This window comes from Schistocerca cancellata, chromosome 10 (assembly GCF_023864275.1).
Source record: "Schistocerca cancellata isolate TAMUIC-IGC-003103 chromosome 10, iqSchCanc2.1, whole genome shotgun sequence".
Taxonomy (NCBI): Eukaryota; Metazoa; Arthropoda; class Insecta; order Orthoptera; family Acrididae; genus Schistocerca; species Schistocerca cancellata.
The window spans coordinates 64,656,088-64,671,754 of NC_064635.1; the positions used below are offsets into that span (position 1 = coordinate 64,656,088).

Genomic DNA, 15,667 nt, shown 5'->3' on the forward strand with positions numbered 1-15,667 from the left:
ATGTTTATATTGTGTCTCTCGATACTTATAAACCAACACAGACTTTATGGCTAAACTGAAATACACTCTATCACAGTGCCTACCTCAACTGATAATGTAACATGATTTTGTGAACATCTCTATGGCAACACCACAGTGTCACCATAGCTGTAGAAACAACTATTGTTTTTGCCTGCAGTTGTCAGTGCTTTGCAGTTGAAAGTTGGCAACAGTGCTGTGAGCTGTTGGGGATCTGCTTACACTGCCTTGCATATAGGTGCTGTGCTTATCAGTAAAATAAAATTTCTTTCAACCCTCAAGTGGGCGGATCTATGTATAAAATGCGTCAGTCACAAAAAACATTGTTTTGTCCCATTCCTTAGTTGTTTCACAATTGCAAACCCACTCCTATTCCTTCAATACTTTTTCAGCCCACACAGTAAGCTGTGTTGTCATATATCCAAGCAAACAACAGTAATATACAATAAACAGTGAGACAGATGAGAAAATATTTTTGATCCATACAACGAAATAATCCAGATTCCGAGGTGGCATCACATTCCCACACTGAGGCAGTTATCTAAGAATACTTAGTAATCAAATAATTGTTTGACAGATCTGATGAAGCTGCACTGTTTAATGGTTCAAGTGGGTCATTAATGTTGGTTACTTGGCAGCAGTGTGGTATAATGAAAGTTTATTTTATTATTGTTCAATTAGACAGTGATTTAGTTCATATAATATAAGTTTATTTTATCACTGTTTAATGAAACTGCAGTTAAAGTGTGATTTTGCTCGTATGTGCTTTACCTTGGTAACAGACACATGTGCAAAGTACACTGCGCACTCGCTTATATTATGTAAAATGGTTCACCTGCTGGAGTGGTAATATGTTCCACTGGAATACCATCATGAAATTTGCTATGATTAGCATATTGTTATCAAAACAAAAGAATTCTGATTTTGAAATTTTCCAAGTAAAATAGGAATTTGATCTCAGAAAATTCTGCACTGTTATGAAATCACCAGTTAGCACATACTTTTAAAGCTTTTAACAACACAGAATAAAACGCGACAGATTTTTAAGTTTGTAAGACAAATCGTTTTTGAGATATCGAGATTTCAATGTCTATTGATGTAACAAAAAAAAGATAATTATGGAGGTTTTTAATTTGGGATTTTTCTCACAAATGACTACTGTTACAAATGTACAAAAAATTATCAAAATCTGAGATGCTGAGAATGAGACCATCATTCTGTTTCACACGGCTGACCCACCTGTCTTCCACAACAGCGTGTGTGACTGTGTGTATTGCCACAATGTGCACGCAGTGATAGGACATCCTACGGATACAGCTGTCGTGACAGTTCAGAGTCCCCACAGGAAGGAGTTCTGGTGAGTGTGCGGAAGGGAGGAGTGGCGGACCAGACTGACACCGACTGTCTCGTGTTTCAGGGTGGGCCGCGTGTGCCAGCTGGTGGCCGCAGGAATCGATGTCAACGCGCGGGACAGTGAGGGCAGTGGGAATGTGCCGCTGCACTGGGCCGCATGCTACGGTGACCGCGACGTCGTCGCCTGCCTGCTTGGTAAGTTCCGCTCACTGCGAGCTGCGCTCCCGCAGTGCCTGCAGACTTCGTGTGGAGTTGGTGTCCGTGTACCCCACATGACTGGGAAGTAGGTGAGATACTGCCGCAATTAAACTGATTGCCTCTGTTATGACTGTAAATTCGGAAGTTGTGAGTATCTTTAATAGTAAGTTTCAAAGTGTACTATCAAAAGTACAATCGAATAATTGAAGCGAAGAAGTGAGGTAATGTATTAAAAATGTGTGCCACTGAAGTTTGAGCGACAAAATGTATTGATGACATCTTTTGCTGAAATTAATGATATTGTAAAAGTTCTCGAAAATAAAATCTCCAATACTGTTGGTGGAGTTTGAAATAGAATTCTGAAGATTTGTTCAAACTAAAAAAGTTATGAAATGCAAACTTCAGGTTTGAATATTAATAATATTAGGGAAAGGGTAGATTGCTGCTCACCATAAAGACGTCCCTTTCAGCTGCAGACAGGCACAACAAAAAGACTGTTACGCATTATAGGTTTTGACCAAAGCCTTCTTCAGCAAAGAAACCACACACAAATTCAAACAAGCAGTCACACCATGTGCACACATGACCACTACCACTGGCAGCTCTGACCAGAATGTGACTTGTGTGAATAGCAATCTGGATGGGGGGTGGGGGTGGGGGGACAGATTGGTATGGGTGGGGAGAGAGAAGAGCACTGTTTGATTGGGCGTGCAGGGACTAGATGATAGGTTGATGAGACTGCCAGATGCAGTGATGGAGTGACAGGAAGTGGAGTCTGGGGGGAAAAGTGGAGAGTGGAAAAGGATAGGAGCAGGTAAGGGGAAAGAACGGGTGGGTGCATTGGCAGAGGGCGGTACACAAGGAGGGTGAGGAGATGTGCAAAGGGAGGAGGTGATAGGACAGAGGTGGTGGAAGTTGTTGGATGGAGGGTGTGGGGCTGTAGATCACCATAGTTTGAGGCTGATTTAGGAGTGGAGACTGTGTTGTAAGGATAACTTCGATCTGCACAGTTAAGAAAAGTACGTTGTGGAGGGGCCATCCTGATGGACAGCAGGTTGGTGGCCATACCAATATAATAGGCTGTACAATGGTTGCAGTAGAGTTGGTATATGATATGGCTGTTTTCATAGGTGGCCCATCATTTGATGAGGTAAGATGAGCTTGTGACAGGACTGGGATAGGAAGTGCTGTGTGGACGGATTGGGCAGGTCTTGCATCTGGGTCTTCTGCAGGGATGAGATCCCTGTGGCCACGGGGTTGGGATTGTGAGTGACATAGGAATGGTGTAGGGTGCTATGGAAGTTGGGTGGGGAACAGAACACCACTTTAGGAGGGGTACGAAGGGATTTTTCATGCAAATGACTACTGTTACAAATGTACAAAGAATTACCAAAATCTGAGATGCTGAAATTGTGGCTGATGGCAAAGTAGGACACCCGGTGGTGCACAATGCAGTTGATCATAACATGCTTGATTTCAATGGCTGCTGCACAACCCAGGCCATCTGGATCCTCCCCTCTACCACCAGCTTTTCTGAACTGTGCAGATGGTAGTTACACTTACAACACATTCTCCACTCCCAAGTTTATCCCAGCCTCAAGCTACAGTAAGTCCCACCCAACACTTTCTGCTTTCTCTTTCCTATCACATCCTCCCTTTTCACATCTTCTCACTCTCCTTGTGTGCTGTCTTCTACCAACACACCTACCCGTCCTTTCCCCTTCCCTGCTCCTTTTCTGTCTGTTTTTTCTCCCACACCTTATCCACGTGATGGCCACATTCCGGTCCGAGCTGCCAGTGGTAATAGTCGTGTGTGCCCACTCTTTTAGTTGTGCCTGTGTGTGGAACTCAAAGGGTTGTCTTTACAGTGAGAAGCAATTTGTCCTTTTTCTAATACTGTTAATAAATCATTTTCTTGGTGATACATTTAACGTGTAAGTAGCCAGGGAAATGTGCCATTGTAAGCCTCTTTATGAGAAAGGTTTTAATTTCGTAATAGATAGAATTGTGGAGGTAAAAATTGTAGCATGGGGCAGAAGCTTGGCTACAGTAAGCAGTTTCAAGTGGATGTATGGGACAGTAGTCATGTAGAACAGAATAGATTTCTGTGGAGAGTTGTGTGGAGAAAAGTGACAAGAAAGGTGCAAACTGTTGTTATTCTATGTCCTGCTGACATTGAGTTTCACACTTGAGTAGAAACAATTTACCGAACACATCATAGTTTGCATTTTAGAAAGGTTGCTCGATCAAGAATGCCATACCTTTACTCACAAAACACCTGAACTGCACCTGTGCAATATCTGTATTCACAAATGAAATTTGTAATTTGAAAATGTGTTGCAGGTTGAGAACGGTAGCTATCTCCACAAGTACAGCACTAAAAGAAAATTATTACTTTCATTGTTTATTAGTAATGCTATCGGCGGCCCAGAAATGACATCAGTATGCAGCCATGGAGGGGGCTTGATTGGTAGCAAAGTAGATTTTAAATCTAGCAGATGAATATTTATTAAATACTGGCAGCATATGTATGTTCGAGCTAAATTTAAATATGATTAGCAGTTACATGATAAAGATTATTATGTTCATTGTTATCCAATTCAAGAAAACCAGCTATTCAGTATTTAGTAAATTTAAAATACTAACTCACAAGGAATGCATGTATACACAGCTCAGACTCGACCTGCACTGTTAGTATAAAAATTGTAAAACGTCTACAGAATGTATATGTGAGTAACTGGTCTACCTTAACAGAAGTTACTGACTGCCAATTTAGTAGCAACCCGTCAGACGAGGACACGAGTCATCCCGGCAAATTCGAATATATGAACGTGTATCTGACTGTACCTGACAGTACTGTCCAGAACTACAAGGATGTTGTCTAGCTTTTCTGCCAGAGTGCACAAATCTGGGATCGCCTCTGAGACTGTGCTACTCTCTACGTCTCAGGCTCGCACGGACTGCCACAGTGATGACTGTGCCGGCTCCACGTTTAGTTGAATAGCAGACAGTAATAAACGACCATTTGATCGTGTCCAAATATATTCTCAGTATTCGACTGTCTTCGCAGTGACATCTGAGTAGCCTCTGCCCACTACCACCCACTCTGTAGTGCATGTACAGACAAACAAAAGCAAGAAACGGTATTCTTTGTGGCACTGGGAAATTGTCAATTCGCTGTGAGAGTGGTTCTCGACTATTGCACAGTGGTTGCATTTTCCGAAGAAATTGGAAGTATTTAAAACGCACATTTCACAATACTGGGCATCATAGTCTGCATCTAAACTCTAACATAATGTCAAATATGAGGAGGCTCAATGAACACAGGGACATAGTCCCTCATCTAATGCATCTGCTTTCACAGATGTCCTCAAAAACAGGTCCTCTAAATTTACAGAGCAGGCTGTCACGAAGACTATGCTGCCTGTATTCCGGGGATTCCCATTTATGTTCTCTGAGCATTTCCTTTACACATTAGTACAGTGTGTACCAATGCATTAGGATTGTAGCAGTGTGCCTCGGAATTTCCTAGACGTATATTGGGACGACTGCTTGAATTGAACTCCTGAATTGAAGTGTTAATTGTGGTTCTAGATTGAATACATATAATGGAAGGAGTGGAGGTAACAAATCACCCTGTAGTTAAGTGTCAAGCAGTCAGTAAGCATGCAAGTCACACTGAAAATGTTGCTAAGCTTTCAAACAGTGTCCTGAATCAGAGTTAAGTGATACAGAATATCACGTGCATGCATGTGCGTATGCACCTTTGCTCCTTCCATTATTCCTTTTGTTATATTTTTAACACGAGATCATTTTAATGTCCTTGAATTTTGTATCTTATTTCAGACAGAGGTGCTGATGTAAATGCCATGAATTCATTTGGTGCTACTCCCCTTCACGATGCAATGTTCAGAGGAGATGAAGATATTGTGGAGATGCTTTTACAAGCTGGTGCAAATCCTCTCATACAGGCTATTAAAGGGTGAGTCGGCATGTGAATGTCGTGTCATTGCAATGAACAGCACTGTGACTTCAAATGCAGGCCGTTACATTATGATTCCCAATAAACTTAATTTCTTTTTCTGCCCTTTACAAATCACATGTATAACATCATATTGTAATTATTTTGTGATGTGCATATACTATTTAAGCTGCAGTTCTAATAAATTCATAGAAACGGTCAGGTTTACTTGCTGTGAAGCCCGAGTCTGTGCACTGTCATGCAGCTGTCACCTCTTATTTTTCGTGTTATGCTTTTCCTAACAGACAATACTGACCAGTTCGACAGGTATCGGTGGCCTGGGGCACAACAGTCTTTGCAGGGCTCATGTCATGGGAGAACATCACGTGTAGAAATACAGGCACTGCATTTGTAATATTTATTGATGGGTTTTCTCCTTTGTATTGATCTACTCTTCGAAATTCTAAAGCTAACTGGCATAAATTATGAGAAGCAAAAGGTTATCTATGAGTCAGCCAGAAAATGGACTACAGTTACAACAAGAGTTGAAGGATGTGAAAGTGAAGCAGTAGGTGAAGAAGGAGTGAGGCAGAGTCATAATCAATCCACAACATTATTTGGTACATACATTGTGCCAGTAGTTAATTAAACTTGAGAGAAATTTGGAAAGGGAATTAGAACACGAGGAGAAGAAATAAGAACACAGAGGGTTGCTTGTGGCATTGTAATTCCATCGGACGAGGCAAAGAAGTTGAAAGGAATGGATAGTGCCTTGAAAAGAGATTATATGATGAATATTGACAAAAGTAAGTGAGGGTAATATAGCTTAGTCAAAATAAACAGGCTGATGTGGAGGGGAATAGATTAGGAAATGAGCCACTGAAAGAAGTAGGGGAGTTTCGCTGTTTGGAGCAGCCAAATAACAGAGGATGGAAAAAGTAAAGAGGATATAAAATGCAGACTTCCAGTAGCCTTGTACAGAAACGAAATATGGACTAGATGAGAAAAGGAACTTTTTAAATTTCGTGCAGTGGAAGAATGCTGAAGATTAGGAATTGGATAACCAATTGGATTGTGTAAAAGTTGGGACTTTGTCCAGGCACTGATGACTACGCAGTTGAGCACCCCACAAACCAATCATCATCATCATCATCCACACCATCAGAAGACATCACTAGATATCAATTTGTGGCCAAGCACTGCCCCTTCCCCCACTCATCCAATCCCTCAACAGCCACACCAGTGTGTTATAAACACCTGAAGATGAGCAGAACATGCTCGGAACACTTTGCAGTATGTTAAATTAAACATAAAAACAAATAAAAGTGACTGGTAGTAGGCAATACAAATAAGTAATAATTCCACACTGTCACAGTTCCCGCACATAGCCAATGTGGCCACAAGTAATTATGCTTAAAGTTTGTTGGTAGTCAGTAAGTGCTTTAATTATGAAATACTGGATGAATATAGTGTCGGTAATTTGCGCTCCATTTAAAGCAAAAGCTAGTTTTTCACACATATCAATATTTATGATGTCACATCCCTGAGCTACATAATGCTTAATTTTGCAGTTATATTCATTGCGGTATGTAGATATTGTCTGAATACTATGTTTTGAGTAGCAACAGTGCTAAAGAAGTAATAAATTGAAGTGTCAAGTCTGATGCTGAAGTTTTACTGCAGAGAACAGCAAAAATGTAGAAAGCGATAAACTTTTTTCCTTTACTCATTTTGTGGGAGGTCAAAAAAAAGTTTCGTAAAGGTTTGAAATTACCTGTAAAGTTTGTTGAAAGTTGCTAAGTGCTCTCATCCTCAAGCACTGGATGACTAAAGTCCGTGTATTTACGTTCTGGTAGTTACACTGCCTCATGACACTGACACAGTTTCTACAAAGGAAGATCAGAAAGTGTCACACTATAATTTTTTTCTCCCATAGTACTGCAGTTTGGAATGTTGAAATTTCACGACGATATAGTTTGCACTACAGAGGGTATTTTGTTTTCACGTGCAGCTCAAGCGAGAGAAGCCTGAACTACAAAACAAACATGGTGTGCATGTTACTATCATCAACTAGTAAAGAGCAGCAAAGTTAGTTCCATCTTTGTGGACCGAAGTACATAAATCGACGGAAATTGACGTGCAAGGGGTGTATGGGGATGGCTGTATGAACTGAACAATGTCTCCAAGTGGTGCACATTCTTCCAACAGGGCCGTGTGAACCGTAGTGATTCACCATTCTCCAGGCAGCTGGTAACAACTGCAACCATACAGAATGTCAGAGTCATTGAGGCAGAAATTTTGAAGAACTGGCATGTGCAGCCGTGAACCTTATCACAACTGTTCAGTATTTCCTATTATGCAATGTAGGATACTGTTCATGACACATTGAAATTTCATTAAGTTAGTGCACACTGGATGCCTAAGAACCTGACACAACCAAACGGACCAGCGAATGATAACAAGCTTGCATCAGTTTGTGTGTTACCCTGTGCAGAAGGGTGTGACTTTCTGAAAGAGATTGTTACTGGTGATGAACAGTGGGTGTACCACTATACTCCTGAACCCGAGCCAGCCTGTATGGATTGGAAACATGCTGGTTTCCCAGTACCAAAAAAAATAAAATAAAAATCCAGGTGACCCAGTCTACTAGGAAAGTACTTGTGACAGTGTTCCGGAGTATACATGGTGTGTTATTGGTGAACTTCATTGAACACGGGAGCTCTGTGCATGCTGCAGCATACATTAAAACCTTGGTTTAGTTAGTTAGCCTTCGTGACAAACAGTACAACATTAATGCAGATGGTGATAGGCTTCTTAATGACAATTCTTCCCCCATGTGAGAAAATGCCAAATTTGGGTGGAAGATGCTCCAGCATTCACCACACAGCCCGGACCTTGACCCGTCGAACTTTCACCTGTTTTGTCACATGAAGAAATTATTGGCGGGCCAACTTTTTGTGTCAGATGCGGAACTGAAATCAGCGGTCTGCACATGGCTATACTCCAATCAAACGAACTTCACGAACAGGGTATATTGAAACTAGTACCATGATGGTATTAATGCACTGAGAACGGCAGTGACTTTGTAGAAAAGTAGGTAAAAGATGTAAGTTCATTTGTGAAAATTTTTTTGAGCATTTTGACAGTAAAATTATTGTGTATTACTTTCTAATCTTGCCTTTTAACAATAATATTTGTGTTAAGCTCTTAATGTAAGAGAGTATCTGTTCTTGAATAATTATGACAATGTTTTAAATTCAGTCAATAATTATGCAAAATAATGAAAGTCAAAATAAGTGACACAAGTACAACTACAAACCTGTCTACCCAAACAAACTCAAAGTATACAGGGTGGTTACATCCGTAATTGCTACTTGAGCCAATTTAAACAGAAAACTGTTTACTGTATGGGTATCCAACTTTATAGAACCGATGTTCAGACCGTGTGCGCTGCAGGATTTACATCGTTAGTAGTGCCAGTGTCACGACTTGAATTAGGCTCCGGTGCTTCGGTCAACATTGGTGTGAGGGAGTTAAGCAAGACTTTACTTGTAAAGCTGTTTTACCCAAAAGCAGCAGTAATTCTGCTGCTCTTCATGGGAATCGCCACATTAAAGAAATACAGAGAGGTCATCTTTCTGCACTAGGTTGAAGAAAGCTTGAATTAACTGATGAGTTGGGAATTGTCCCTGAATGAGACCAATGGTGAATTGTGCCACAAATTGTTGAAGAAATTACTGTTGTCATGACTGAGAATGCTGGACACAATGTGTAATCTTCAAGCAGTGCACGAGCTGCGTCATGATAGTTGAACATTCTGTGGTCCCTGTTCCAAAAGTGTTGTGAACAGTTGGGAAATAGTATCTCTAGTGTGGTTCCAGTTGTTGTGAATGCAGATGGTCATCACACTGAGCAAAGTTTGTTACCTGGAATGGAAACGTGCTATGCAACTAACAAATGGTACCCTCTCATGTGGAAATTATATGTTTGTTTCAATGATTTATTCAGTATTTGTCTTCTGCATGTCCTTACAAATATCTCATCAGTTTCATTGTCCTATTATCTTGTTTTTGTTGGGGACCTCTGAAAGTAGTGAAAGTTTGATTATAACCACCCTGTGTACTGTTCGCTGAGAGGAGTCATTGCTCAGAGCAGTCATAAATATGAGTAAATAAATGTGTTAACTTCTTGTAGCAAGCAGCGAATGTCTGGTAACTAAAATTATGAACGGGTATTTTTCAGTTTCTGTATCTAAAATACGATATACTGAAACAGTTTTCAGTTTTTCTCTTTTATAACAACCCTTTCACTTTCCATTATATATTAGTGTTTATATTTGTCCAGGCAATTGATTTCCATAATTCTTCTGTTGAGCATCACAGGAGTCTATCAAGCAATAGAAACTCCGTGTTGGAATATCAGCAGGTTAGGAAAAAGACAGATTGCTGCTTACTGTTAAGGCAACACATTAAGTTGCAGACGCACACAGTTAAAAGACACCCATAAGCTTTCAGCCACAGCCTTCATCAGAAAAAGAAAGAGAAACACACACAATTGGTTCACATAAGCAAGTACACCGAATGCACACAAGACTGCCAATTCCGGCACCTCCGACCAGAATGCAGCAGTCACGTAGAATAGAAGCAGCATCTGGAGGGGGCGGGAAGGTAGTAAATGGATGGCGGGAGAGAAGAAGGCTGTCTGGCGGAATTTGCAGGGACTAGAATGCCAACAGGTGCAGCATCAGTAGGTTATGGGGCAAGGAGGCGGGGAAAAAAGGCGTGAAAAAGGACAGGAACAGGGATAGGTGGTTGGGTGCATTTGCAGAGGGTGGCAAACAAAGAGGATGGGAGAAGAGAATGGGGAGGAGGTGATGGGACAGAGGGGGTGGAAACTGTTGGGGCATGGGGGGGGGGGGGGCAGTATGTTACCATAGGTTGAATCTTGGATAATTATGGGAACGGAGAATGTGTTGTAAGGATAACTCCCATCTGCGCACTTTAAAAAATCTGGTGGTGGACGGGAGGATCCAGATGGCTCGGGTGGTGAATCAGCCATTGGAATCAAGCATATTATGTTCAGTTGTGTTTTGAGTCACAGGGCAGTCTACTTTGCTTTAGGCCACAGGTTGTTGGTGGCCATTCATCCTTGAGGACAGCTGGCTGGTAGTCATACCAACTTAAAAAGCTGTGCAATGGTTGCAGCAGAGCTGATGTATAACATAGCTGATTTCACAGGTGGCCCAAGATAAACCTGTGACAGGACTGGAATAGGAAGTGGTGGGTAGGTGGATTGGGTAGGTCTTGCACCTGGGTCTTCCACAGGGATATGATCCTTGTGGCAAGAGGTTGCGATGGGGACTGGCGTAGGGATGTAATCGAGATATTGTGTGACCACTTTAAGAGGGGTGAGAAGGATCTCGGGTAGGATGTCCCTCATTTCAGGGCCGGATGATATGTAATCAAAGCCATGGTAAAGGATGTGGTTTAGTTGCTCCAGTCTGGGGTGGTACTGGCTGACAAAGGGGGCACTCCTTTGTGGCCAGTTCTTGGGGATTGTGGGAGGATTGGGAGTGTGAGAGGAAATGGCACGGGAGATCTGTTTGCGCACTAGTGCCTGCCTGTGAAGGCTTTGATGAAACTTTCAGCATACTGGGAAAAGGAGTCCTTGTCACTGCAGATAGTCCTCAGGTAGCCCAGCAGTATGGGAGGGATTTTTTAGTGTGAAAGGGATGACAGCTGTCGAAATTCAGGTACTGTTGGTGGTTGGTGGGCTTAATGTGGACAGAGGTGAGGATGGCCAACAGAGAGGAGAAGATCAGTGTCTAGAAAGGAGGCACACTTGGTTGAGGATGACCAAGTGAAGAGGATGAGAAAAGATGATGTTGAAATTGTGAAGGAGTTTATCAGAAATTTGTCATCGGCTGTAATGTAATAGAGAATTAATTTGCTTGGGAGTGCAGTTAGTGTGTAGTTTTTCAGTGTTTTGCCTCACTTACAGGTGCAGTTACTGTAGCCACAGTATTCCATTCTACTGGATGTGTGTTGAGAAAAAAAATGAAAATATGAGCTGTAGAAAATGAAGCAAAATATTCTGCACTCTTATAGCAGAAACTTTTACTTGGCATCAACCTTTTGCCACGTAGCGACTTCGGTCATTCTGGTGACTCAATAAAAGTTTAAAATGGAATCATTTTACCACAGAACGTTTGGCAGGAATCAAATTATCCCTCTCAGTCGCCAGTATCCACTCCATATGCATGTCTCCATTGGTCACAAGTTCAAAGGTGTGAACTTAGTCTTGTTGTAATTACGCAATCCGTGAGGAACATGACCCTCATTCACTGTACTAGATATTGACACTCTACTGTGAAAGATAATATGCAACTTAGATACTACTATGATGCACAAAAGGATGAAACAGTTCAGGAAATGATTCAGAGTGCCAACAAACACCGCCATGAGAGTGCCCATTTCATTAATCCGGGCATATCATGTGTAACATTGTGTGATGGCTCCGTGGCCTTCTTGACGAAGGGAGCTGGCAGCGTCAGAGAGGGCAGAAGGCTGGTGGTAGCTCTGATAATGAAGCATTAAGATTACACACATTTTATGCAAATGATGAATTTGTGATTGTTTCAGGAAATTTGCGGGCAAAACTGCTTTGGACATGGCCTCGCAGAAGCGTGTGTTAAAAGAGTTGGTTGACAGATACATTCCACTTTCTTCATCACCTGTGGAATCCCCATTGCCTGCATCTGCTGGAGTCAATGGGTGGGTAGTGTATGCTATTCTTCCATCTGTTTTAATGTATGTAGAGTAAGAACTGCCTGCATGGAGGAAATATGATTTCTGCTGATGGTTATGCACTCTGCAAATTTTGTGTGTGTGTGTGTGTTTACGTAATTAGGAGATCAGTATATCTAATAAATATGAATTTATGTCGACCAAACACTTCATGCTTTTTTTTTTTCTCTGTTAATTGTAATGTTATCCACAGGTTAACATATTCGAACTTCCTGGCAGATTAAAATGGTTTGCCGGACTGGACCCAGGTTCGAATCCTGCTCCAGTTTTAATCTGCCAGGAAGTTCCAAATCAGCGCACACTCCGTTGCAGAGGGAAAATTCGTTCTGGATATTGAGTATATGATCACACAGTGTTTGTCTGGTGCAGCTGGGTAGCATTGTCAGATTCTTATAACCCGTGGTTTGATAGAAGCTGATGGCTGTTGTAAAAAGGAACTAAACTTTTTGACAATATTTGCCAGTTCTGGTTGACCTTCAACTTGTATGATTTATGTGATTAAAATATGTTAGGGTTGTTAAAATAAAGTCACTTTCCTTCACAGGCTACCTGTTGTTTGAAATAAAGCACATTAGTTCATATCGTAGTCAGACAATTCCAACCAGTCAGCAATTTTCGAATGTATACATATGCATGTCTGCTGTATGGCACAGACAGAGCATGCATGGTGTTCGGAAGGTATATACGACCACATACAGCAGCAGAAACTGTCGATAGTTGAAAAGAATCTACATTACACTTCATAATAGTTGTAATGGTGCGATTGTTCACATTGGACAGTGTTTACTTGTCATGTGCCTGCTTGTTGTCCACAGACTGTTGTATTCATTTATCATACTCAAAGAGCCCGGTGTATGCAGATGTGAGTGTAGCCCTGCCAAGCCAAATGTATTACTCGACAAGTGCCACAGGTAGACTATAGCAGGAACCACCTTGAACTCGTGACTATAATAGCGAGAGCCGCACTCCAGTTTGGTCTATTGCCTGTCATCGTCTAACACTGTGAGCATAGAAAGTGATTGTGGAAATTGAAGTCACAGGCAGCTGTGACAGCTCACTACTAACTTCATTAAATTTACCGATAGCTACGAGGAGAATAGATGGACACTACTAAGGGAAAAGATATGGAACAAGTGAGCAAAATATTAAAGCTGAGTAAGCCGATGGAAGGAGGGTTGCAGTGTCTTGCCAATTTGTATTTGGCTGTCTGCCACTAAGAAGAGGAAGCAGAATGCACAAAATAAATAGTCCTCTGGTGGTACAGGTAAATGTGTCGTTATGCTTCAGTTTGTCTGATATTGTGAACTGCGCAAAGAAATAATGACTTTGCAAAATCTCTGCAGCTTTTGTCACACAGTGTCGTACTTCTAATCTAGTGAGCAACCTGTGAGATTTCATTTCAAATGCTGCCAGAATGATCATGTTGTCACGTGTGCGAATGAGGCAACATGGTTTTCAAAAGTACAAACTGTTATAAAGTAAAGGGGCCGGTGGTTTATTCAGACAAACATAGATCGACAAGTTACAATGTGATTGTTCCCACAGACTGTCACAGTGATAGTGTGCGAGGAGTACCGTTCAGGTGCCACGTTATATGGGGCACTCGGTGTGCAGATGGGTAACGTGGTGTAGCGTTCCACCTTTGCAGGTATGCCGTCACCACCTCCCCTCCCCATAAACATGACAGTGCTGCCACTCCAATCTGGTCTCCAGTTTACTTTGCTGGGTAATACCGATGAGTATCAGCAGCTAAACAGAGTAGTACCTGACACTTCCTGGCAGATTAAAATTGTGTGCCAGACCGAGACTCAAACTCGGGAACTTCGCCTTTCGCAGGAAACTACTTTATCATTGCTTATTTCACAGCAAATTTTCTGTGAAGTTCACAAGAATTGAAGCTGTGAGGTCGGGTTGTACTCGGGTAGCTTATTCGGTAGACGGGTTGCTGGTGACAGATTAAGTTCCTTAATTCGAGTCTCTGTCCAGCACACAGTTTTAATCTGCCAGGAAGTTTCATATCAGTGCACCCCCTGCTAAAGAGTGAAAATTTCATTTTGGTAAGTAGTAACTGATTGAAAGAAAGAACCATATGTATTGCAGACTATAGAGCGTTCCAGTAGTCGGCAGTTAGAGGAAGGATACAAAGTGGTGTTTCAAGAGGTTGTCAAATGTAAGGCTAAATGCTAAAGAATGAGGGAGGAGAGGTAAAGAATAAGAAAGTAGATTTGAATTTACTGAAATGTAATGAAGTATTGCAGGACAGAATTGCACTTTTACTGTTCCACATATGTACCTATAGTCCGGTTAAAATTACTTGATAGTTGACTTCTGTTAGTTACTGTTACAGTGTGGCCACATCCGTTGCCGGCTACTGCTCATTTACAGGTGACACACAGTGGGTCACTTCACAAATGCTGTTAATATGTAATGCAGAGCAATGTTTGAAGTTGCCACTGTGACGTATGTCAGAAATGCTGTATTGGCAGCTGCTTTTAAGTGACCAATGACTGAATTGCGGCAGGCGCATTTTGTAGCCTTGAATTTAAACTCTTATCCCAGGCTGACCACAAGCATGTGATGTGCAATATATCCGAAAAAACGACAGTCAAAAATCTGTGGCATAACTAAAATCATGATCGCTTTGTTCCTCGGTTAAAGCTAACCTTTATGAGCAAGCTCAAGACAGAAAAAAATTCATTTTCAGTGCTAAAAGAAAACTGTAATTTCTCACTATTATTGACTACCTGAAACGATCCTCACACTAGTTAAACGAGCTGCTGCATTGCCAACTGATGATTAGTCTTTGTTGGCATTTAGTTCCAGTCTCTATAGGTGATACAGGCAGATTCCAAATGGAAAAGGAATGATTAGAAGAAAAATAAGAGCAAATAAGTAAGTCAGTGACAGTGAAAAATGATGCAGCAAAGAATAAAAAAAAGTGTTTTAACCACTTAATAAAAATAATAATCAAACTCTTATGGTTAGATTTTAAAAAAAAAAAAAAAAAATCGCTGTAGGTGATGAGATTCAAACCTCCAACCTTGTACATGTCAGATTAATACGCTAACCATTGCACTGAGTCACAAGACTGGGTTGAGCACTTATATTTATGATTGTGGTACTCCTGTCACAGTGATAAATGGCTGCCTTCATAAATTCAGATTTGTGCAATGTTGCAAGGAGCTTATCTAACATAAGCAAATCTTTGTAATAATGGTAACTGTATGTGTGATCTTAAATTGCATCTTTTGCATAAGTATCCCATTAGTGCTTGGTTAGTGCTGTATAAGAAACATATATTTCTTTAACATAATGTTTTGCTTGCATTGTT

At 41.2% G+C, this 15,667-nt stretch overlaps 1 protein-coding gene across 2 annotated transcripts in view; it reads left to right on the top strand.

Moving 5' to 3' along the window:
* The window catches only part of LOC126106853 (uncharacterized), a 154,380-nt gene that overhangs the window by 15,825 nt on the left and 122,888 nt on the right, over nucleotides 1–15,667 (top strand). For both annotated transcript variants that reach the window (XM_049913246.1, XM_049913247.1), the window contains exons 4-6: nucleotides 1,436–1,566; nucleotides 5,416–5,551; nucleotides 12,172–12,303. In XM_049913246.1, coding sequence (XP_049769203.1) covers nucleotides 1,436–1,566; nucleotides 5,416–5,551; nucleotides 12,172–12,303 — 399 coding nt within the window. The remainder of the gene's footprint in view (nucleotides 1–1,435; nucleotides 1,567–5,415; nucleotides 5,552–12,171; nucleotides 12,304–15,667) is intronic.